The 27,069-nt window shown below is 36.9% G+C and overlaps 1 protein-coding gene and 1 long non-coding RNA gene across 3 annotated transcripts in view; both read right to left on the reverse strand.

Annotated features, from left to right (window-relative positions):
- LOC18428709 (DCL-like protein) overlaps positions 1-4,863 on the reverse strand; it is a 28,254-nt gene extending 23,391 nt beyond the window's left edge. For both annotated transcript variants that reach the window (XM_011623025.3, XM_088864000.1), the window contains exon 1: positions 4,446-4,863. In XM_011623025.3, the coding sequence (XP_011621327.1) occupies positions 4,446-4,810 (365 nt within the window). In that variant the 5' untranslated portion in view covers positions 4,811-4,863. The remainder of the gene's footprint in view (positions 1-4,445) is intronic.
- A 2,450-nt stretch (positions 4,864-7,313) lies between these two features.
- On the reverse strand, positions 7,314-18,033 carry LOC148782413 (uncharacterized). The gene is made up of 2 exons (XR_016053511.1): positions 16,059-18,033; positions 7,314-7,974 (listed from the first exon to the last, which is right to left on the reverse strand). It is a non-coding gene; the product is annotated as an uncharacterized LOC148782413 (long non-coding RNA).
- Positions 18,034-27,069: the final 9,036 nt, after the last annotated feature.

The raw sequence follows: 27,069 nt of genomic DNA on the forward strand, positions 1-27,069 counted from the left end.
TTAAGTTCCTTGGAGACATGAGAAATGGCTAGATCATTAGAGGCATTCATAGTATATGCAAATGCAATGGTATGGTATCCAGAGGCTTCTGATACCTAGTCACAAAAATAAGACAAAATTCAGCTAGAAAGGCTGGTTTTAAGTAGATAAGAACAAGAGAATGTGAATCAATTAAAAGTAAATATAAGACAAAAAGTTATAGCTCCAATCACCACTAGCGTTTGTGGGAAAGAAGGCAACACCCAAATCCTAAGGAAGTGGGCATCAAAACCTTACAGTTGCCACAGGTGTAAGGTCTATAAAAGATCAGATCTCGACTTTACAAGGTCTCCACCAAACTAAATATGGAAGTAGATGTGGGGAAAACATAATCCAGTAGAAGATTTTTGGCATGTCTAACCAGTTCACACATGTGAAAAGAACAAACTAAGAGTTCATGCCCCTCAGTGAGGAAAAATAAGTACTGGTATGGCTCTTTTGATTTCAAGAAAAGAATCTCATAGCCAATAGAAACTAGTAAATATTGTACGAAATGAAACGTCAATATGTGGATCAACTAGTCCATGAATGCCAAATGATTTGATGGCCTCACATACTTGAATGAAACAGAGACAACTAAGGGAGTCAACAGCTTTAACACTATGAGCAAATGGTTTGCAGAAGTAATTAAATAAGATATGTTTTTCCATCACCAAGGTATTTATATGCTCACCCCTCATATCCTATTAGTCAACAAATAAGTAAGTGGATCATGGAGAACGAACAGAATTCCGGTAAGAGACAATGTGGTTCAAGAGATAAAAAAGAAACACAAAATGTGATTTAAGGGTACAACTTGTCTCAACACTATTCCTGATTCATACAATATGCATTATAAAAATTTCTAAACACATGGGAACAGTTCACGGATTTCAGTATTAAATTTTTCTGTTCTGATTTCTTTTTCTTTCTTTGGCTTTCGTAAATAAAAATGTAGAGAAGGCCAAGTGTCCAAAAAAGGGAAAGCGTGAGCAAGGCGACTAGTCAAACCAGAGAACATACTGGAGGTGACCTTAGCTCAACCATCAGAAAGGTCTAACTAATACTTGTGGCTAAAGCACTTTTACCAAATGGGATCATTTCAAACAAAAATTTTTTTGCAAACTCTTGAAAATAATGTCAGAAGCACGTGGGCACAAGTTGCTCAATGAAAGCATGCAGGAAACACAAGTTTCATGGGGTGATAGTCAACAGCTTCACCAGACAAAGTTGCTCAGCAAAAAGAACCATTGTAGCCTACCAAGCTGGTTATATATTCCTCTTCTACCCATCCATAAAACTACCAATCAAATTAAAACATTGAGAATCAATGAAGGCATGATGCTTTCACCATTTTCATTTTTAGGAGGTTTATTCTAGGAAAGCCCATCTGAACCCCACAGCATACATATAATAGGTTAACCAATGTACAGTTTTTCACCCATTTATCCTTCATGTACCTATAGAAACAGGTATCCTAAAAGAATATTTAGCATATTAACTATTGGTCATCTCTTTACTCCCTCAAGAAAGAAATTTTGACCAACAGTGAATCTCAACATGATTTCTAGCATCATAAGGACAGCTTAATGAACTCTGTGTAGCATTTGCAAACTGTAAAAAACAATACAAATATGATATTGTAATCAATGACACTTTTGCCAATAAAGGATCTTCATGTTTAGCTTGAACCTGGGTCTTACTATCATATGGATATAATTGCATATATAATGCACTAGCTTTGTATTAAAATGAGCTCTATCCTGAATGTGATCTTTTAGACATGATAAAATCCCACTCCTTTGAACCCATATTACAATGCAACTGGTTCAAAAGATGGAATATCAAAGAGAGACATCCAGCAAATTATCCCAGATACCCTCTCAAGAGAGCCATCCAAACCATTAATACTGAACAGCCCCCATACCAATTAGAATCATGTAATCTATGAACCTCAAACTAGACAAAGACATGACCAGGTCTGAATCAATCTTATAAAGTGTTACACCCTCTTCAAACATACATCAACCAATTCGTTGACAATAAAATTAATACAAAACAAAGAAAAATCTAATGATAGAAAATGATCGGGCTCAGTTCAATCTTAAAACCAACACTCCTCCTTCAAACGTACATCAACCGATTCCTTTGTTAGGTGAGTGTGGTCATTAAAAGCCTTATGAGTACTTGTAATAAAACATTTTGATATAATGGAACATGAACTCAGTGGAAGTGTGGTCCCTCGTGGACTATACTAAGCAAACAATGTTTGTTGATGTCGGACTGAGCTTGACAAGCTAGGTCAGTAGGTTGGGAAAAACCTATGTTACCAGGGCATAAAAAACTACCTGATAAGGGTTCTAATAGGTCATCCCTTGATGAGGTCGGAGTATGCTCGGATGAGTGAGCCGAGAGACTATGTGACCTTGTATGTGATGGGGGCCTTCAGAGAAAGCCTCATCTATACACCATCACACGACATGCATAATGATAGCCGTTTCGAAAAAGCGAACTACCTTTCAGGGTGAAGCTTATGCAAGTGAGAGAGATACCCCTATGCACCACAAGAGCTGTAGTCGCATCATGTCTAGGTGACCTTGGAACGTCTCTAGGGGAGAACCTGAAATCCACAAACTGGGATTACGACCCCTTGGCTCATCGGTCAGATTTTGGTGACCCACTAATGAGCCCTTCTGTGGACTATGGATCATGAAAAACACTGAGTCCGTTTGATAAAGCAAGTGTGGTCTGTAGTCCATAGATGAAACTAGAGTGCCCCAGTGTTTATTGATTTAATTCCTAGATCATATGGATCATTTTCCCATTTAATGAATTTAATGGTGTTTGTTTTATGGTATATTTTATTTGAATTTTTCTACATATCTGGATATTTTATTTATCAAATTTGGATTTATAAAAATAAAGATGTTGATTTTTTATTGATTTAAATATTCAAATAAAATTCTAAAAATCTTTTAATGAGTTTTAAAATAATTAAAATTGCATGAAGGGCCATTGTGCACATGGGCCCACCATGGCCTAGATGAAGGGGCCCATGAGATCCTCTCATGGGTGGCACGCCCCACCCATTTAGAAGCTTTCTTATTTCTAATTTTTTGTGATAAGCAACTTTGACTTGAAGGGCAAGTTGCTATGTGTTTTGGAAAGGTCTGAAGCTTTGAATGGATTTTTGAAAAGCATGAGAAGGCTTGTGCATTATTTTGGAATGCACAATACTATATTTGAAATTATTTTATTTAATTTCTATTGATGGAAAAATGGTTTAAGAAAGGGGGACAAGGGTTCTAGCACCCTCTATAATATTGATAGCCCATCTATGGAATGGAGGGTTCAAATCTCCCACCCCACAAGTCACCCAAGATCATTGGTTCATGTTCAATCTCATAAAAAAGGCAAGCCATGGAAAACCTTAAGAAACCTTAATCTTTTTCTTGCTCTATAAATAGAAGACCTCTCTACCCATGAAATCTCTACACCAAAATTTCTCTTCTCTCTCTTTGGTAGCAATAGGGGGCACACATCAACCCTAAAAGACTCTCTCTCTCTAGTTTATTGTGAGGGGGCACGCCCCACCTCTTGAACTCTCTCTCTCTAGGTTGACCTAAGGGGCACGCCCCACCTAGATGGTGTTCTATCTTTCTCATCTTGCTTTGATGAATCTAAGGGTTGGGTAGTATTAAGAGGATGCTATCTTAGACTAGGTCTTGTGGGTTTGAACCTAAGTCTTAAGTCTTCTAATCAAGAGGAGTTCATAGTTCCATTAGAGGGCTTGGCTTAAACTTGCTTTTCCAGTTGAGATTAAAGGTTAACCATTGATCCCGTGCCATCGGATAGTGGTAACTCAACATTGGGTGTAATAAGCTCAGTTGAGATAATCTCCGACATACTTTTTCTTTCTTGCATATTTAATTATATTGTCTTGATATAAGCATATGAAATAGTAGTTATTTCTTTGTTTAGAGAAAATTGGTTTAGTGGAATCAAGGTTTTAAGATCTTGGTTTTATTTTCTTTGAAGCATGAGTTATTGTAATGAGACTACTTGTGAGTGATATTTGTTAAATAAAAGGGGGTGAGAAATAATAATAATAATATCTATATATATTCCCCGGCAAGATCACATTGGTCTTTCTTTCATCCTTGACAATAAAATTTACATATATTAAACAAAAAACCAAAATGCATGATAAGAAAATGATTAGTGACGCCTAGTGCAAAGATCAATCAACCCTTTCCTACAGAATAGATGTCTGGAAAAAAAAAAAACTCCACTGACCAAAATAAGCAGCACTCTCTTAAAAAAAAAGAAATAAATAAAAAGAGGCACTGAGAATGCAAAGCATTGCTGTGTAATCTGAAAATGAAACGTGAGAATTTGAGATACGAGAAAGAGTCACAGTTATTTACTTTCCAGAGTGAAGAATCATCCTCACAAAACCAACGAGAGGCACCGTGTCTTCCAAAATTTGATCTTCCCAATCAACCCACTGCCTCTTCTCTTCTACTGCTTCCTCTTCGCTTTCACTCGAGCTACCATCAAAAGCAGCATGCGAAGAAGGCTTCCTCAACAAATCAGACTCACTTCGATCATGGGGCTCAACCTTGCCACCATAGCTCGTCTTCAGGGCTCGTAAGTGGGGATTTCGAGGATGCGGTAGAGAGAAGGGGCTTCTGTGAGAGAGACTGATAATGGGTTTGTCAGAGTAACGGTGCGTGAGTAAAGGATAGGAGAGTTTGGGAGTGACAGAGCGAAAACAGCAGAGAGAAGCCATGAATTATTATATCAAAGCATCCCTCCACTCTCTCTCTCTCTCTCTCTCTCTCTCTCTCTGCTGCTGCTGAAAAAAATGTGACAGGTTAGGTTGCCGGGCTTTTAGCGGCGAGGAAGAGCTGCCACTCTTCACTGGTTCTTAGTATCATCTATCCACATAAAAGCACGTATACTATGCTCCCGAGGGAGCATAGTTTACATGTGTGACAAGAATTACTATTTTTTTAAGGAATATGGTTTGGTGGGGCTCCGGCCCTATTAAAATAAGTAAAGCCTCACGAAAATTACAATTCAAGCATTGAAAGACCTTTACATCGATCTACATGAACATTGTGGATATGAAAAAATCAAGATTTTATGCTCTAAAAATGGTGTATATTGTAACAAATTATCTAGACGGTTCATTTCAACCTAAAAATAAGTATTCATCGATCCATAAGATATGTACCGTCTTTTGAGTTTCAAGTCCTATTGTCGGTGTTAAAATTTGATTTTAGATCCATCATGGAGATTTCTATTGCCGAATATACTTTCTGGATGAGGATTTGAGGTGAGGCATTATTTTGTTTTCATAAAACCTAGGTCCTATATGAACTTCATCTTTTTTAAATATGAAATTTTGGGAACCACTAATTCAAAAAAATTAAAATTTGGGTTTTAAAATATTTATATTTTACACTCTAAAAATAAGAGTCTCTATTCAATCACAAGATATTAGTTTTTTAAGTGTATAGAGAGAGTATAGAGAGTATAATTAAAAATTAATTAATTAAGGTTAGTATATGGATTGAAAGATTAGTTTTCAAATTTTGGGGTCTTAAGACAAATCTTAGACTTTTACACAACGGAATAAATGAATAGTATACACTTGCAGGAATAAAATATCTTTTGGCTCTGCATGCATAAAATCTTTTAAAATGCTCAAAATATTACCTTTTGATCGACAATACTAAAAAATTGTATGAATATAAATATATTAGGGAAAATTACTTAAAACTCTCAAATATAGACTTTCTAGGCACTTTACCTAGTCTAATTTTTTCTAGCATATTTTTCCCCAAAACCAACTTTTTTTAGCAAATATCCCCAATACAAAAAGTTTATTTATTTTTATGAAAATACCCTTCCCGTACATAAATCATTTTTGGATCCAAATAAAAGGAAACGCCGGATCGCGGTTGCGAAAAGTCGAACCGCGTCTCCAGTGACATAAATGTCGAACGGTAGCTCACAAATGCCGGATCGCTCAATAACCCAAGATCAATTGCCACACCGCACTTGTAAAACACCGAATTGCACCTCCAGTAAAATAAATCTCGGACCGCCACATCCAAATGCCACACCGTACAGATAATCGCCGGACCGCCTCTTACAAACGCTGGACCGCACCCTCCATTGACATATTCGCCGGACTGTCCCTTCGAAATGTCAGACCGAGCCAATTCTAGTGCCTTCAGTGCCGGGACTACCCCTTCAAAACACCGGATGGTACCATTTATAGTGACTTCAGTGCCGGACTGCCCCTTCCAAATGCCGGACTGGCGAATTGCAGTGACCTCAATGTCGGACTGTCTCTTGGAACTGTCAGACTAGTTGCTTGAAGTTCCAGACGTCCCCTTCAAAACGTCTGACCGAGCCAATTCTAGTGACTTCAATGTCAGACTGCCCCTTCCAAACACCGGACTGTACCATTTACAGTGACTTCAGTGCCGGACTGCACCTTCCAAACTCCGGACCAACGAATTGCAGGGACCTCAGTGCCAGACTGCCTACTAGAACTGCTGGACTAGCCGCTTGAAGTGTCGAACTGCCCCATTGAAACGCTTGACCGGGCCAATTCCAATGACTTCAGTGTCGGTCTGCCCCTTCCAAATGCCTGACCGTACCATTTACAGTGACTTCAGTGCCAGACTGCGCCTTCCAAATGTCAGACTGATGAATTGCAGTGACCTCAGTGCCGGACTGCCTCCTGGAACTGCCAGACTAGCCGCTTAAAGTGCCAGATTGCCCATTCGAAACCCCGAACTAGGCCAATTCCAGTGACTTCAATGCCTGACTGCCCCTTCCAAACGCAGGATCGTACCAAAATTTAGTGTCGGACTGCCCCTTTCAAATGCTAGACCGGTGTTCAGTTCCGGACTGCCTCTTGGAACTGTCGAACTGGCTGCTTGAAGTGTCGAATTGGCCCTTCATATTGCCATGAGAAGATATGAAGCAATTGCATTCATAACAAAAAGAATGGACATTTCATTAGCTGGATGCTATGATAGAGTAGATTCAATTGTACAAAACGAATGGATATTTCACTCTTTGAATCTCACTACTTAACATATGTTTCAAACATACATATCAAACTAAAAAATATATATCAATTTAAAAATATCTCTTAAAAAAAGTTCGTAGCATTTACATGCTAACAAAAAGAATGGACATTTCATTAGCTGGCTCCTATGATAGAGTTTCTTCAATTGTACAAAAAGAATGGACATTTCAGTCTTTGAATCTCACTACTTAACATATGTTTCAAACATATATATCAAACTCAAAAATACATATCAATTGAAAAATACATTTCAAAAAAAGGTTCATAGCTTTTGCAACTTGCATTAGTCACTTTTCAAATTACATATTTGGGTATTATCTAAAAAACGCATGGCAATAATTTTCTTCGCCTCAACTATTTTTTTGGCCAGCTTGTAATACTCTTTCCCTTTACAACTGGTTCCTCCCTAGTTCTTTCCTCCTGGACATCTCCCTCCTCCTTGATTCCTCATGCAAGGTCAGCACAACTTTAATCTGATGGTTTTTTCTCTTGTCATTTTTGCTCTTTGTTCTCATCTCATTTTTTTCATCGGTATCGCTCTCTCTTTTCTCATCTCCACCATCTACCTCCTCAGTCTCGATTTCCTCAAATCCACCATCTCCCTCCTTTGTCTCGATTTCCTCATTTCCGCTATCTCCCTCCTCGCTTTCGCTTTCAGCATCTCCACCATTTTTCTCTTCGCTCTCGCTTCTACCATCTCCCTCCACCATCTCCTCGACATCTGTCTCCATAGGAGTGTTATGCAATAGCAAATCATGGGTCGCCTGTACATAACGTCTGGATTCCCCTGCTCATACTTCACCACTAAGTGCTGCTTGTAACATCCTTATACAGATTAATCACTGCAAATAGATAATAAAAAACAAAATAGATAATTATTTTGAATACATATTAATTCAATAAACAATAAAATACATAAATTAGATAATATATCAATCTCCTCTAGTCATCATGGCCTGCGAGGGGGGGGGGGGACATGGGAGTATTTCTATCATCATGGCCTGCGACGGGGGCGCACATTTGATTGCGACTGTGAGGGGGGCACATAGGCGTATTTCTATATCTATGGGTGAATATGCTGTACTAGGTCATATATTCATTTGTAGGCATTCCACCATATTTATCTACGTCTACCTTGACAACATTACGTTCTCGTTGCCACCAGTTGCTTATCTCACTACTCAACTCGTCAATCCAACTTGTGGGGTGTAAATCGACATTTTCCCTCCTATCCCACTTAGGTGGCCCAATAGGAAACACTTGTATCTTCCCATATTGCAGTAGTACACGATTAGACATATAGTACTCTGCAATGTGGAAACTTATCGGACATGATTGGCACAACGCATTTTCTTTATTGAGTGTATCTAATGGGTTGTATTCCTCATATGGTTGTTAAGTCACCTACAACAAAAACATAGCACAATAATCACAATTATTTGTATTTGCCTTAAATATATTACCTACAATTATATAAGCACCCAAGCAAACCACCAACCATGCTTGTATTTGCATTTGATAAATTACCTTTCAATTACATAATCACACAAGTAAATCACTAATCATGTCAATGGAGATGTCATCAAATGTTGTTAATGGGTCTTTGCTATGTGATTGTATCTTCCGCTTGCAAGCTCTATGCATTTCTATGGTGATAATTATAGGCTTGGTTCCTAGAGCTGGAAAATGCTCATAGATCCGACACTACAAAAAAAATAGTTAGAATGTGAAAAAAAAAAGCTAGAAGCAATTAGTTTGAAGCCAAAGAAATTATAAATATCTAAATATTGACTACAAAAATAGTGAAAATTACTTGTAGTAGTGTTGCTGATCCATTAAAATGTGTATCCCTGTCCATGACCTTAGATAATGAACGATGCAAGAAGGCAAGCGCTTTTGCACCCCATGTATACTTCCATGTCTCATCAAGATCTCGAAACAGTTGTAGATAACTTGTAAGCGTCAATCCTTGAGATGCGTCGGCAAATATAGTTGTGCTGACTAAATAAAGGAGATAAGTTTGAGTATGTTGAAACAATTTTAATTTGGTAGGCTTTTTTGGTAGTTGCCAAGATTTCATCCTCAACCAAGTATATTTAAAACGGTTCAACCTATCACCTTTAGGTTAATCTCCCAAATACTCCATGATGCAAGTGATGTGGTCTTTAGGTCTAATGCATGTTACAAACTCACCTGTCACAGGTATCCTTAATGTATAGTACATATCGTATAGGGTTGGAGTCATCTCATCAACAGTTAAATGTGCAGTATTTGTCACCTTGCACTCTTTCGTTATAAAGACCATCAATAGACTGCAATCCATATGGGAGACCCCAATGTCTATCAAGGAGATCAATTTGGTCTTTTCAACCAAAGCTACATGTCGTGGATCTAGCTCCCATTTTCCTACGGTCTTAGTTGATTCATTAATACAAAAATTTTATTTCTTCTAAAATGAAGTTCAATAAGAAATAATAATTCTTATCAACAATATAATAATGTCCTAATTAATGTAAACATGAACTAAAGTAAATAGACTATCATACATTTTCCATATGCTCGGACGAAGTAGATGGGCCCCTTGTTCCTCTTGACTATTCTGAGTCTTGCATCGCTAAATCTATTTATATTATCAGATTTTTACATGTGCACATCACATCAATTAAGATAATATGTACATATGAATTGGCAAAAAGAGAATAATATATGTACTAATAAAAACAAGAATAATAAAATAAACAAACATAAGTACGTGTGCCCCAAAAGCGCGAAATTAACATACGTGGAACAAATACTAAAAACAAACACCATTAATATATGTAATAACAAAATTTCCTATAAGTGGGTACTACAAATTAAAAATACATAATAAAGAAGATAAATACAAGTATATGCCTTCAAGTGGGTGCTTTACATGTTGCCTTGTTATGACCAGTTCCTTTGTACCAACTATAATGAATAAGTAGCACAGGTACTTCTTGCGAATCAATGTGTTTCTTTTAAGGTCGACAAGGGGGGTGCCTTGAGTGAGGTGGAAGCACTCGTACTCCCTCTGAAGGAAGTTGTCCATGTAAACTATGCCCAAACAAGCCGATCAAGGTAACTGGCATGATAGCTATGGAATATGTTTTATGGAATTTGCAATTGTGGAATATTATTCACAATAGTCAACATGATCCCTATTCATTCCTTGAAGAGCTTTACTAGCATGCTTGCAAGGCAAACATGTTATTTGTCAACCTCGGCATTCACATTCTCATGCAATAATATTTACCTTATAATTTCTGCAATCACCCTTGCTTCACACACTGCTCCATTTGATGCCACAGTGACCCTCACGAAAAGGGATTACTTTATGATATTTCTTAGTTCGTTTTGAGCTTTCGAGGTAAGTGTTGTAGTCCAGGTTTCAGCTTTTAAGATATGTGAGTGGTCATTAGTTCTATGATTTGTCTCCTAATCAAGTCAACGCATTGGATAGTTGACATATCTCGTGCTTCTAGAAACCACTTGTTATATGACTCAGCCACATTGGTTGTTACTTGGTCATATCAATTACCCCTGAACTGTGATGTTGCCCAATGGTTTGGTGATGCTTACATGAACCACTTGAATGCGTCTTCAGAAAGTGATCTAATTTCCATTATCTTATCAAAATACTCTTGCTGCCTATATGCTATAAATGCTCTGATAAAAGTACATACAACCGCCTTCTTAACATCATAGATATGTGTTTTTCTTCTTTCTTGAAATTATTCGCTAAATGACTCTCACAGAAGGCATGATGAGCATTCTCAAAAACATGACATGCAGTATCAACTAACCCAGGGTGTCTATCTAACAAAAAAGTGATTTTACGATCCTTCCCAATAACAATCTTTAGAGATTTCATAAACCATAACTAGGTATCGGTACTTTTGGCATCGACAATTTGGACCTTCCTAGAGACAGTGACAGAGTTGTGGGACCTTTGATTGTAGAGAGAGAAGGAGAGAAATGTAGTGCTCTATGGGACCTTGGTAGAAAGAGAGATTGAGAGAAAAAATGAGTTTTGGCCTCAGTAGAGAGAGTGAGTGGGGCCTTGGTAAAGAGAGAGGAAGAGTAAAAAAGTAGATCGTGAGGGACAATGAGTGGGGGCCTTGGTAGAAAGAGATAGAGAAGAGCTCGTGTTATGCCTCACAAGAGAGCGAAACGACCCTCGTATTGTGCCCAACTAGAGAGAAAATATGCTCTTGTGCCCCGGTAGAGAGAGAACGGCTTCACGTTGTGCCTTGCTAGAGAGAAAGCGAACAATCGTGAGCCCTTAGTAGAGAGAGAGGGAAAATCATGAGCTTGGTGGAGACACGAATAGGAAAATCATGAGCCCTGTAGAGAGGGAACGGGGAAAATTCGTGGAGAGGGAGAGGGAAAATTGTGGGGAAAAATGAAATGGTTTTAGGGTAAAAAAATCGTGAGAGAGATGGTTTTAGGGTAAAAAATAAAAGGGATGGTAATTTTGTCTTTATTTCACCTTTCTTTCTATTGGGGGGGGGTATTAGTTAAAAAAGTTGGGTTTGGGAAAAAATATGTTAGGAAAAGTTTTGTAAATATCCTTTATTCTTAGTATTTAAAAAATAGAATTATCCTTTTATTTTATATTTTATGCTTATTATCCCTTTATATTTTATGCGCATATTTATTATGCATGAGTTTTTTTATTCTTTTTAAATACGTCTATTTTGGAATTTCATATTTCGAACTAGATATTTTTTTATGTGAGGTATCTATAGGAATTTTGTATTTTTTTTATAAGTAATAAACAACTTGGGAACTTAAAGTTCCATAGCAACCAAAGATGGTGTAAGAAGAGTGTTAGTCCAACACTCCCTCCTTTTTTTTCTTTTTCTTTTTTTGACAAAATTCAAAATTTATTTATAATATATGCAACTTACATCAGGGAGTCGTGATCACAAAAGAATCCAAATCCACTCCTCTCTTAGCCAATAAGTCAGCCACATCATTTACCTCCTTATACACATGTGCTAGGGATATAGTCAAAAATGACATCAAATCAAAGATTTGCAAACCGATCAATTTAATTTGACAAGGGAAACATTGCTCTTTCTTACACCATTTAATAACATTCAGGGAATCCCCTTCAATAATGAATCCACCTCCAAAATTTCTGGCCATCAATAATTTCAAACCATGGAAGATAACACGGACTAGCATTTACAACTATTATATTTCCTTGCCAATCACGGACCACTCCACCGAATCCAGCTAGGCCTGGGTTGCTCAAAGAGCTACCATCAAAATTCAACTTGAAAACACCTTGGTTTAGTTGCTTCTATCTAGCTCATGGTCTAATTCTTAGGACATCCAATTGAAATAGATTAGAAAGATTAATCATAACATCAATCTTAGATATTCCCCTTCCTTCCTTAGTAACGGGCATTCAAGACCATAGAGATAGTCTGATGTTGTTTAACACCCTATCAAAGCAACAAACCACCCCTTCAAATGTTCTTCGATTCCTCTCTAACCAAACTTCCTACAAGATAACTCCTCATAAAATCTTCCAAATATATCCACCAATTTTCAGTAAAGGCACCTCCATTTGAGTTATCAAATCCAAAACATATTGTGGTAAAAGTTAGATTTATCCCCATCATTTGAAAAACTACCACCAAATTTTGGATATGAATGAGCAATGAATAAACAAGTATGCCACAGTCTTGCCATTTTCCTTACACATTAAGCACATATTCGTGATTATCTTCCCTCTCTTAATCAGATTATCAACGGTAATAACTTAATCTTGAGCCGCTAACTAAAGGAAAACTTGCACTTTATGAGGAAGATGTCATCTCCAATTCCACAAAATCTTAGGAAGATTTCATTGCACTCTATAAAAAAAGAGTAGTTTGTACTCAAATTTGACAAAAAAAATGCTCATTATTTTCTATTTCCCACACCAATTCATCCTCATAATGCTGCTGCCTGATAAATGTCTACTCAAGGTCATGCAAATGTTGATAAGCGGCAGATAAAGATAACTTTGAATTCTATCATAAGGGAAGGTGATGTTCCAACTAACCTTATCACCTCTAACTTCCACTAAATCTACTGTCGTAGCTTGGGGAGAACTGACTTTTTCAAATAAAAGAGGATAAACATATTTTAAGGGTAAATCTCCCAACCACTTATGGTGCCAGAATGCTACCAAAGCCCCCGAACAAGCCAACTACTTAACATTGCGATCCACCACCTATTTGAAAGCATAAATATATCTCCAAAGAAAGGAAGTATTATCCATTCTATCTCCTCTATTAATCTACATACCAAAACTATCCACGTCATATTTAGACAGAAGCACTTTACACCAAAGCTACTCTTTACAATAAATACTTCTCCACCACTATTTACACAAAAGTGTAGCACTCATTAGCGGCAATCTTCTCAGTCCCAGACCCCTTTCACCCTTTGGTGTACACACCTTATCCCTCTTAATAAACTGATATTTCCTTTCTTTTCCAAAAGAGCCGCATAAGAAATTGCGCATCATGAATTCAATATGCCTCGCCACAACCCTTGGCATATGCAGCAAGGATACGTACTTAGGCTTTCAAATATCTACCTTAAATTGCACTCTTTGTATAACATTATTCCATGCAGCAATGGGTAGGTTTCCATCTAAGATATGTAAACTCAAATATATGAATGGAAACACATCCACCTTACTCTACCCTACACCCAAGTTTCAAAGCTAGATCTCAAACCACCTCATCGTCACAATTCACCCCGATCATTTATGTTTTTTCAAAATTAACCTTCAAGCTCATTAATACATCACAACAAATCACGAATCTCTCAAAATTATTGACTTGGGCATCATCAGCATATTGAAGATGAGAGATTCGCATGTCATTCTGAGCAACCTTAAAGCTTGTAAAATTCCCCCTATCCACTAGGGTTTTACAAATCATTTTGCTGAAGCATTCTACATACATGGTGAAAAGAAAGGGTGATAAAGGGTCTCCCTGTCTAAAGCCCCTAGAAGCCTTAAAAACAACATTTTGGGCTTCCATTAATAAGGATAGAAAAATGTGGCGTCGAATGACAATAAAAAATCCAACTTCTCCATTTAGAGCCAAAGCCCATATTTTTCATAATCTCCAATATGATACACCACTCAACTTTATTATAAGCTTTCTCTATATCCAACTTAATCACCACACATGGTTCCCTGCTTAACAACATACACTCTTGGGCAATGAGCACATGATCAGAAATCAATCTATTTTGAATAAAGGCTGACTGGGTATCACCGACAAGCAAAGGAATGACAGTCTTCAAACTCTCTACTAGAATTTTGACGACAATTTTATAAAGGCTAGTAAGGAGACTGATGGGTCTAATATCAGAAAAAGAATAAATGACAGGTCTCTTACGGATTAATGTTATAAAAGTAGCATTGAGACCTTTAACGAATTCCCTTATCTCCATAAAACCCCTAATAACTCCAGCTTAACCATCGGCCAAAACCGCTAAAAAAAGAATAACAAGAAGCCATCTAGTCCAGGGGACTTATCCCTAGGAAGTTTAAACATAAGTCTCTTTAATTCTTCCATCGATACCCCAATTTCAAGGTTATCAGCAACTGCAGAGGCATTATATGAAAAGCTAAGCCATCTAGCTTAGGCGTATAGGGAATTTCTGTAGAAAAAACTTTATGAAAATGAGAAATAATACTAGTCTCCCATGCAATATTATCATCTTCAGCAACACCAGGAATCACTAGACCCCAAATATAATTCGAGCACATGTAGTTGCATGAAAAAACTTAGTATTACAATCCTCTTCTCCAAGCCATTTCACCCTAGATCTCTGTTTCTAATATATCTCTTCCGGCCTAAATAATTCATCCAAAGAGGACAACAGTTTATTTCTATTAGCCATGTCAACCTCAGAAATGAGACCCGTCTATTGAACATCATAATCCTAGCTCTGGATATCAAGAAGGACTTGGTCGATTTTGGTTTTAAGAGATAACTAGTTCTCAGTTTTTCATGCTAACAATTTATGCTTAACATTTAGGAGTTTTTTATGAAGCTGAAAATCAACCGAACCAAAGCTAATTGAATTTTCCCCAGTGGATTTTATTAAATCAACCACCCCGGGTTCATCTAACTAACCCAGCTCCAACCTAAACAACTTCCTTCCACCACTGATTAAATTTGTATTAAGCAGTAATGGAATGTGATTAGATGAAAGTCTTGGTAATGCTTTTATAGATGCCAAAGGGAAGGCTTCCATCCAATCCTAAGTCACCAGAAATCGATCCAACTTAGATATTATCAAATTAGCTTCATAGTTTTTGGACTGAGTAAATTTGGCGTCCGCAAGAGATGGATCAAACAACTGAAAGCGCTCAATAAAGGAATTAAACATGCGCATCATAGAATTGATGGGTATATTCGAAGAGGTTTCATCCAGCCAACGCATGAAATTAAAATAGATAGGCAAATTATGAGAGAGCAAAACATCATCCCAAGAATTTAAAAAGTCTTCATTGAGAGCAGGTATAATAGGACCATAGACATTAACAAGTCCCCAAGAAATCCCAAAAGCAATCCCCTGAAAAAAGATAGCAAAAAATATATCCCTTCTCAAAACTTTCAAACCATGAAGAGTAAGAGGATCCCAAAGAATCCATAAATCCCTATAGGTCCCTATAGCATCAACTCCCTCAAACTTAACTACCCCATGACCCCAAATCTCCTTAACTATAGAAAAATTAGGAGCAATAGACTTAGTTTATTGCAAAATTACAATATCAGGTCTATACTTTTGAATTAAAAGTTTAATGTCATTCCTACGTCTAGTAGCACCCAAACATCTAACAATCCATAATAAAATAAACATTAAAGGTGAGAAGAAGAACCTGGCCCCTCTATGAAGGAACCAATATCGTCCTTGTCTTCAAATACCACTTCAGCATCATGAACATCGCTCGAGCTAAAGGAGTCACTACTGATGTCCACCACAACATCTTCATTGAACCTAATCCATATTTACCATGCCATCATTAACCACCTGTTGAATCTGTCCAACACCTAAAACTGTTGCTTCATTGACAAAATAGAGAAGTAATGGCTTGCGTTGAGGGATCACATTAATTGGCTGATCCCAACCGGCCTCCATCGAACGGGGAGGAACCTCATTTTTGAAGAAGCACACAACCAGAGAAAAACCATCAGAAAGAAAGGCTTTACCGACAATGGAAGATGATTGCATCGAACCTTATCAGACTTGGGCGGAACTAGTTGAGGGCAATGAGAGAGAGAAAGACTCCCACACCATAAAATCTGGCAAATCAGCACAATACCTAGAATATTGCCAAGGATCATTTTCCAACGCCAAAGGATCGATACGTGGTGGTGAAGTGGCTGCCTTCCCAAAAAAGATGGATTTGATGCTTTACCCCCCTTTTTGTATAAGCAAGCTTTGGTGTACCTTAAGGAGCACCATCAGCAACTAAAGGCCGCTTACTCCAAATTTTTGAATACTTTGACAGTAAGAGATAGTTAAAAGAATTGATAGGAAAGTGGCCCACCTGAACCCAAATGTTTTTGAATTTCAAAATATTTGAACCCATAGGACCTTCACGTATGTTCTTCAACAACAAAAGGTGGGATTGGAAATTCGTAATGTGCCTCTGAACCTTAGTACCAACACCAAAATGGTTCAGATACTTTTTTTTCTTGTGGCCAACCGCCGTCTAACCATCATCTATTATAGGCTGATCACAATCAGAAACTGAGACCGACTTATCAGCTTTATGATTGCAATCATCTATGACCGAATCAATTAATGGGACCCACTTTCAGCATCTCCCAATCAATATCACAATATGAGTCGCAAACATTTGCCAATTTTTGGGAGATGGCAAGTTTCCAAGCATGTAATGGGATGCCCCAAATTCTAACTTAAACACATTCCTTATCAGCTAGAGACCCATGAACCGAAGGACACCAAGAATCCAGAGATTGAAGTTTACCACGAACTTGGACAAATCTATTAAGGAACACAAAATTAACCTCATCAACAAATCTAAGAAAAAAAATCACCTAATTAACTCCTAGAGAATGAACTTCCGGCAAATAGGATAGACCCCATCCCCTCCTAGCCTAGTCCCCTAGTCCAAAAACATTATTAAATGGAGGAGAAAATGATCCCACAACCACCGAATTTGTTCTAAAACTGGTATCCTCCACAAACTTGCTATCAACAACAACTCTAGAAAATGAAACCATCTTCAACTTCTATCCATGCCCTCTTTTCCTAGTCAAGCCCTTGCAAACTAGTGTCCCATGGCCTTTCTCATGTATAAAAAGAGGCACGCTTTAATAGGGTCGACCCAGGAGATGCACAAATAAATGGCAATAGCTCATGTTGGAGCTATTATTAGAAATACATGTGATTGCTTGAAAATTATACCTACTCCTAATTATGAAATTTAAAGCTCTAAAAATAATGCAGATTGAGCAAATATATAAACAATTGAAAATCTTAAAAAAAGACAGTCTAGATAATGTGTATAAGATGCACTATATTTAGGACTTGACATTATAGTCTTTTTTTATATCCATGAATCTTGAGGTTAAGATAATCAATTGAAATATTTTTTAGCTTCGTATTAACCTTTTTCGATAGACTTTTAAGGTACGATACTTCTATAGGATAAGATTAATGCATCATATAAAGTTTTCCACATATATACCGTACATACACACAATCATGCATGAGCACGCACGCACACACTTACAATCATGCATGAGCACGCACACACACACAGACACATATATACTTTACATCTATTGCTTATAACCACTTTGCTCCTAAAATTTCACTTGTCCCTAGGGTATCATCGAATTATTTATCCAAGTTTGGTCGGTATTTTATAGGATTCCAGTATGATTTGATAAGGATCACATGCACATACGAATTTGTAGGGTTGTACTTACAAATAGTACAACTTGTACTAAATGTAGAAGTTTCAAAATTTTGCTTTGTGACTTGTTCTACATTGCTGACTTATTCCTCCTTTTAGGTTTTAAATGAAACAGAATTTGTGCATCATGTAAACTTATAGATTGTTTTAGGGCCATCACTAAATTAAGCCAATGGGCCTAATAGATTTTCTTTTCTTTTTTTTTTGGAAAACAAATCAGTCGTGCGAAGCCCTATGGTCTAGGCTTGCCTTTGCCTAGGCTCAATCCCCAGGCCTCTGGATAAATTTTGCATCCCTGGCCCGGGTTCTTTCAGGCTGGGTAGCCTGGCCATCGCCTGCCTTGTTAACTCTTTCCATCTTGTGCAATTTATCAACACTCCCAAAAGGTACCTGGCAAGAACGTGTGAGTAAATGAAAGCATGTTGCCCTTAATTGATCATAGTTTGGGACAAAATGAATTATTCCCAATTAAAAGGGCACTAAATGCTATAAACGTCGAACCCCAAATATATAATCATAGTTTAGCATGGTAAATAAAAGCATTGCCCTTAATTGACCATAGTTCGACGAAATGAGTTATTTATACTATATATAAAAGCAGAGTTACATTAGATTAAACATGTCATCTCAGTTTAGGTTCATAGGTTCGGTTATATAGCTTCGGTGATTGACATTCTCATTCTCTCTCTCTCTCTCTCTCTCTCACCCATTCAGCATTTCATAAGCCATTAAATTTTGCTTTAGTGTATATATATATATATATATATATATATATATATATATATATATATATATATATATATATATATATATATATATATATATATATATATAAAGTAATGATCTTATGAGACCCTTCCACACCCATATGTGTAGGACCCCAAAAGATCATCATTCAATTTGACATAGATATCTAGAAAAGTCAAGTCCCACATTCATGTGATAACTTTTTTAGATATATGTGTTAAATTTAATGATGATGCTTTGTGATCCTATACACATGGGTGTGGGAGGGTCTCATAGCTCATAGGATCATTACTCATATATATATATATATATATATGGATTCTGTCATCCTCCAGACTAACTGCTACAGTGTCAGCCAATTGTCCATATTCAATCTGAGTTGATTTAATGGTTACAATCTCATTTTGTATTTGGATATTTAGTTTTTTTCTACAAATCCAAATCACTTTAAATTTTAGGCTTTCATTCTTCTCATCAAGGCGCACTAATAAAAATATAAAAAAATAATTCGCATAATATAAATTGACCAAAATATCCCAAAATATTTTCGGGGTATTTTGGTCAACTTATAGTTTGAGAATTATTATTTTTTTATTTTTATTACATTCTTCTATTTTTGAAGAATATAAAATCCAAATTTCAAATGATTTAGATTTGTAGAAAGAAAATGAAAATTCAAATACAAAATGAGGCCGTGACCATCAGATCGGCCCAGATTTAATCTGGGCCATTGGTTGACATTGTAGCTATCTGCCCGTGGGCTGACAGGATCTTTTCACTATATATATATATATATATATATAAGAAAAGTCTTCCCAACGCTTATAAGCAAAAATGAACAATGATTTTGCCTACCTTCATCACCGTCCAAAGTTCATCACACGGTCGCGATTGTTTGATAGTGTTTCATTTTTCATTTTTTTTCTACAAATCAGAATGACCTGAAATTCAGAGTGTGTGTACATCTTAGTGAGGTGCACAAAATAAAAATATAAAAAATAATAATTTTGGGGTATTTGTTCAATTTGTTTCATGTAAAATATTTTTTTTATATATTTAATAGATTATCCTATTTTTTATGAACACACACTCCAAATTTCAAATCATTCCGAGTTGTAGAAAAGAATTGGAAAATAAAACACTACCGGACAATCGTAATCGTGTGATGAGCTTTGGACGATGATGAGGGTATGTGAAATCATTGTTCATTTTCACCTATAGGCGTTTTGTAGTATCTTCCATATATATATATATATATATATATATATATATATATAGAAAGTTGGGTTAAGCCCACTAGCTTATATGAACATATGAGCCCAACAGCCCAAATTGAATCTGGGCCGATCTGACGATCAAGGATATCCAGTAGTATTTTTTTTTATAAATCAAAATCACTTGAAATTTTAGGTGTTTATTCATAAAAAATAGGCGAATCTTCGAAAAATATCAAAAAAAATATTTTACATAAAATAAATTGACCAAAATACCCCGAAAATATTTTGGGGGGTATTTTGATCATTTTATTTTTCATGAATAATATTTTTTTTTATTAGGTGCGCCTTGATGAGAAGAACACATACCTAAAATTTCAAGTGATTTGGATTTATAGAAAAAAAAAAATTCGAGCACTACCGAATATCTGTGATCGTTAGATCGGCCCATATTCAATCTGGGCCATTGGGCTAATCCCAGATTTTTCTATATATATATATATATATATATATATATATATATATATATATATATATATATATATATATATATATATATATATATATATATCATTATTAAGCAAGAGTTAGGGGGTGGACACATGTTGTGAAAATAAAAAGGGTCCCTAATTGATTAGAGGTTGTAGGACACATTCCTAACTCTAAAAGCGCTTTTTTTTTTCTGATAGGTATCTTCTTCAAAGTTGAATATTTTTTTTTGGAAGGTTTAAATAAGTTTTGGTACTCTGTTTGATAACCTGCTGAAATGTTAAGAAAGTTTTGGGTACTATGTTTGATAACATATCTATATAAATATAAATATATAATATATAATGTAATATAATATAATGTATTTTATATATTTGTATTATATAACATATAATATAACGTAAAATATTTATATAAGGGTGCGGTTTGTATAGAACCTAGGCTTTAAACAATCAAATTAGAACCTACCTTCAAATAGTGTTGAGAAATGTAGTTTTAATACTGGAAATCTTTGTGAGAGCCTTAAAATATATTTTCATCTAATAAATTTTAAAGCTTCAAAAATAGTGTAAATTGACAAAATATATGACGACTTGAAAATTTTGAAAATTGATGGTTGAAAAATCTGTTATAAAATGCACTATTTTCAATACTTGAAATCCACTTTTTTTCTATGTCCATGCATCTTGATGTCAAGACGATCAATTTGAGGATATTTGAGCAGCAAAACAACCTCTTTTAGTGAAACTTTTTAGGTTGGCTCTAATTTGATTGTTTAGAACCTCGACTCTATATAAACATTTCCCTTTATATAATATATAAATATAGTATATTATATATTGTATATATAATATAATAAATACGAATATATATATAAGATATTTATTTAATATCGTAAATAAATAGTATATATTATACTATATATAATATATATATAATATAATATATATATATATATATAATATATATATATAATATATATATATAATATATATATATAATATATATATATATAATATATATATATATAATATATATATATATATATATAATATAATATATATATATTAGTATTTATTATATTATATTATATCGTATTAGTAATACTAATATTATGTATTTATATTATGCATAGTGAATAAAGATCAACAAAAACATTTTGAAAGATTAAGTTCCTACACCTCCCCCCCCCCCCTCCCCTCCCTTAGGAATTTAATCTTTCATGTTTTAACAAATGAATAGGTACTTTGTTGGAAGATTACTTTCTGAACTTTTAGATGGAAATTGTGTGTCAAACGCAGAACTTTTGAAATTAGAAAGATTTTTGAAAAAAAATCTTTCAGGAAACAAACACACCCTAAGAGGAGAGAGAGAGACAGAATACGTAGGGAAGAAAGGGAAGACAAAGAGTACACATAAATTTTAGGGGAAAAAAGAGAGAAAGAGAGTAATCTCCTAACTTGCCATATTATATTATTATCTAAAATAGGGAAGAGTGAGAAAGGGAAGACAGAGCTCATTCTTCTAAAATAGGAAATAATGAGAGAGAAAAGAGAGAGAGAGTATGTATACTTTAGGGAAGAGGGAGAGAGTACACATAAATTTTAGGGGGGAAAAGAGAAAAGAGTAATCTCCCAACTTACCATATTATATCATTATCTAAACATAACATATCTTTAAGCAAGAATTAAGGGGTTAGCACATGTCGTGAAAATAAAAAGGTCCCTAATTTATTATAAGTTGTAGGAAACATTCCTAACGCTAAGAGAAGAGAGAGAGATAGAGAGAAAAAAGTACTCAATCTTCTAAAATTGGAAAAAGTAAGAAAAGTAAGGGAGGGAAGATAGGAGGGAGAGAAAGAACTCAATCTTCTTGTAACGTCCGGGACTTTTTCGGTGGTTGATTTTGTTTACATCCTGAATCGTTTCCTACTAATGCTTACCTCATATCTCCTTTTCGATTTGTTGATTGGCCTCTGTCTAATGTTTTACGTATTACCATATTTTTGTAGGGATCATGAGCTTTCCGATGGTATGAAAATTGTTTAATTCCGAGCTACCATCAGAAAGTCATGATCCGTACCCCAATTATTTTTTCGCATGCATCCCAATGTGTCATGCATGCACACATTCTTATGTGCACGAATCCCTATAAAAACTCACCCATCGCAATGCACATGACTACATCATGCATGCCCCCCACACAATGATTACACACATGTACTCTCTCTCCTCTCACATGCTCTCTCTCTTCATGCGTGTTTTCACCCCATCATTGTATTCCTTATGCATACCTTCTCTCTCCTCATATATGATCACTTGAGTGCCATATAGCACATGCATGCTTCCACATCCATCATTGTGTACCTTATGTATGCCCTCTCTCTCCTCGTGCATGATCACTTGAGTGCTATATGACACATGCATGTTTCCATCCCACACTTATATATATACCCCCACTTACTCGTAAATTAGGTTTCACTCTCTCTCATCAACCTTTTACTCCATAACATGCTCCTCTTTCCCCCTTATTTTTCTTCTTCTCCCTTAACCATTAACCCTCAATGCCCCTCATATTGAGCTCTCTTACCCTTCCACCATGAGCTTCCTCGCCTCTCACCCTCACTACCTCTCATCTGTTGCAGGCCCTTCTGCAAAAATTCAAGACCCAAGCCTTGGTCTTGCCACCTTGCGGATCTAAACAATAAGAGGAATCTTGCATTTTTTATTTCATGCAAACTAACATGTTTAGAATGATAGAAAATTTCATGTAATTAGTATAGAAAATACAATCTTATTTATATTAGCCCGTGTAGTAAATTTGGGGTTAAAATCCATGACTCAAGTAATTGAAATTTCATAAGTTTGGGGTACTGAAAATTGGGAAATTTTATGTTTGTTTGGTTGGTGCCTCGATCTCGCCCATCGGATCTGGATGATCGGGCGGCACGCGTCTCGGGTTTCAGGGGAGACGCGGGACGTTTTGAGATCACTCTCTCGGGAACCTCATTCGAGAACAAGGGCAGGTATTACCAACTAATGTGAGAGGAATTTAAGGTGGGTTTGGGCATTACTCGGGCTGGCTCGCGTGGGCGCCCTCTTAGATCACGAACAAAGCCCCCCAGTTGTAAAACTAGTTCGGAATCGCCTCCCTTGGCCTGTATTCTCCTGTTTTCTACAATCACACATATATGGCAAAGGTTATAAGACAGATGGGTCAGCAGACCTCACCTTGCCTTCTTGATGAATACATGCAGGCGTACATGTTCAAAAAAGATAAGAATAATGAGAGAAAAAAGGTGGGGGAGAAAAGAATTTGACCAGGCAGGGAGATCAACATAATGACTAAGCTGGTAGGTAATTGATCTGACGTGGCAATAAAACGAGCTCGGTAACTCAGACCGGCTCAACAGAGTTACTACTAGACGCCAATACCGATACTGACTAGTTAGACGCGATGGCTAGTCTGTCGTGGCAATAAAGTGAGCACAGTAATTCTGGAATAACAATATTCCGACTACACGTCAAGGCTACCATAAGAGACTAATCTCAACCCCTCTGAGTCAAACAAAAGGATAACAGAAAGCATGGAAATCATAAAGAGAGAATAAGAAGTAAGAGAATAAGAGGAGAAGAGAAAGAAAGAGACGAAGGTAAAGAAAGAAGGAGAAGAGTGTGAGAGATGAGAGAAGGAAGGAGAGAGGAGGGAGAAGGACACAGTCGGTGCCAGGCGTCGCCGGCTGTGTTGGAAGAAGAAGAGAAAGAAGACACAATCGGTGTTAGGCATCGTCGACTGTGTTAGAAGAAGAAGAGAGACATGACATAGTCGGCTATAGGTATCGTCGGCTATGTTAGAGAGAGAGGGGGGCAAGAAGAAGAGAGAAAGGACATAGTGGGCGTTAGGTATTGCCGGTTATGTTAGAGAGAGAAGGGGCAAGAAGGGCACAGTCGGCGCTAGGCATCACCAGCTGTGTTGTTTAAAAAGAGAGGAGAGAGAAAGATGCAGTCAGTGATAGGTATTGCTGGCTGTGTTTTAAAAAGAGCGAAGAGAGAAAGACACAATCGGCGCTAGGCAATGCCGGCTGTGTTTTAAGAGGAGCGAAGAGAGAAAGACACAGTCGACGCTAGGCATTGCCGATTGTGTTGTAAGAAAGGCGGAGAGAGAAAGACACAGTCGGTGCTAGGCATTGCCAACTATGTTTTAAGAAGAAGAACATAAAGGAGATATGGATGAGAAGAAGAGAGAGAAAGATAGATAGAGACAAGAAGAAGAGAGAGAAAGAGAGATAGAGATGAGAAGAAGAGAGAGAAAAAGAGATAGAGATGAGAGGAAAAGAGAGAAAGAGAGATAGAGATGAGAAGAAGAGATAGAAGGAGATGAGAAGAAGAGAGAGAAAAAGAAATAGAGATGATAAGAAGAGAGAGAAAGAGAGATATGATGAGAAGAAGAGAGAGATAGAAATGAGAGGAAGAGAGAGAAAGAGAGAGATAAAGATAGGAGGAGAGAGAAAGTTACCTTATCGAAAGGTATCGACCCTTTTCTTCTCTCTCTCCTCTCTCTCTCTCTCCATGACGCACCTACTACCTTAAGCAAAAATGAAGTCTTTATTGAATCTTTAAAAATGAACCCAAGGCTATTTTACAATTTGGCTTTACATGCTTATATAGAATTGGACCCAAACATGGGTGGACATCTAAAAACTACTTTGAATTGGAGATAATTATAATTTAATTGAATTAAAAGAAATTCTAAAAATGGGTGCAAAAGGACTGTTTTGCCCTTACCTAACAATATGTGAAATTCCAGAACAGTCCCTGCTGCTGCCCGAAAACTTACATGATCTTTCATGACTGATCCGAGGTTGTTTTGATACCCGTTTGATCGAAATATGATTGTTTTTGTGTGGGGCTCGGCATGGCGATCAATTTGATACCAACTTCGAGCCATGAATCATGTTTTTAAGCCATGATCATGAAACTTGCAATTTACTTGAATCTTGAAAACTTTGGATCGATTGTGTACTCATTTCTTAATGTTTTTTCTTCAGTTTCTTCGCTGAATCACACTAAGCATGCCGTCATGATCACGTTGCAACAAACACAACTCGATTTTGTGTTCAGATGAAGATTTCGTCGTCTTCAGTTTTTGGCCGAAATCTTGAAATCCGACGGCCGGAATTTACAGTAGCTTCGACGCTTGCATGTGTGAATTTACAGTAGCTTCGACAGTTTTGGATTCAATGGCGATGGTCTCACAACTGTTTGACTCACCAAAAATATAGTTCTAGTTACGGGATCCATTTCAGGGCGCTAAAGGCCGATTTTGCCCAAATCATTTCTTATGTGTTCAGTACCTTAGACATGTCTGATCGCGATGAAACTTGACAGGTGGCCTTTTGGAGTGCTAATGAAGATCTTGATTGATTCTGGGGCTATTATGAGACTGTCAAAATTTCCACTGTTTTGTAGGCTTTATTGACCTGCTTCCTCTTTTATTTTGCATCAGAGACCAAGGTGCTGGAAAATGCGTTCAAACAGCTTGCCCTACCGAATGTTGCGCTTTGAGAGAAGCGAGAAGGACAACATTCGAAAAATTTCCTTCAGCTTTATTACTTTTTTTCTTTCTAGCCACAGGACCACGTGAACGCCGAGGAGATTCATGCAATGGTGTGACTAGGATGCTCAGATATAGAGATGAATTGTTCGCGGGTCCGTCCGTAGAGACTTTAGGGGGAGAAGAGATTTTTTTGAGGGATCTTATCGAAGTCCTCACCCTCGTGTGGACTGTCTGCGATTCTGAAGCTTAGGATTTTGTACGGAGCTCATCAGTCAGAATCAGGCGTGTATGGCAATTGAGTGCCATGTCGAAGGGCATTGTTCCCATTTGGCTTGGATTTCTTTGTCTTAGATAGACAACAAAAGAGCATTTGGTCGCCGCTCGTCTGTGTAGTGCATCAGTTGTTCCCTTGCGGGTAGGGTACCTCAGTTTATCGAGATAACCAGCTTTGGGTATAACCACCCCTACCCACTGCTTTGCAATTACTACAATCATCTGATTGTCACTCCAAAGTCATGGTTGACTTAGCCTTCTTGGGGCATCTTTGGTTCGTCGGAGTGACTTTCTTGTTTGTTTGTTGTGCGGATGAGCCTTTTGTTGGCACTCCTCTACGTCGTGCACCATTTTGTTCCTTGGCGGGTAGGGTACCTCAGTTTATCTAGATAACTAGCTTTGGGTATTACCACCTCTACCCACTGCTTTGCAGCTACGACAATCATCTGATTGCCACTCCAAAGCCATGGTTGACTTAGCCTTCTCAAGGCATCTCCGGCATCTGAGAGTGTGTTTCATAGCCTCTTGGGAATGATGCTCTTTTTCATGAGACTTGTCTTGCCGTCTTGGCAAGTATTCTGTCCTTCGAGTCCTTTTTGCAATTGGACTCAGGCTGTCATAATCTTTTCCTTAGAGCTCGTATTTTTTTACCCTGATATTGT

The sequence above is a fragment of the Amborella trichopoda genome, chromosome 4 (assembly GCF_054954075.1).
Source record: "Amborella trichopoda isolate Santa Cruz 75 chromosome 4, AtrichopodaSantaCruz75HAP2 v2.0, whole genome shotgun sequence".
NCBI classification, from domain to species: Eukaryota; Viridiplantae; Streptophyta; class Magnoliopsida; order Amborellales; family Amborellaceae; genus Amborella; species Amborella trichopoda.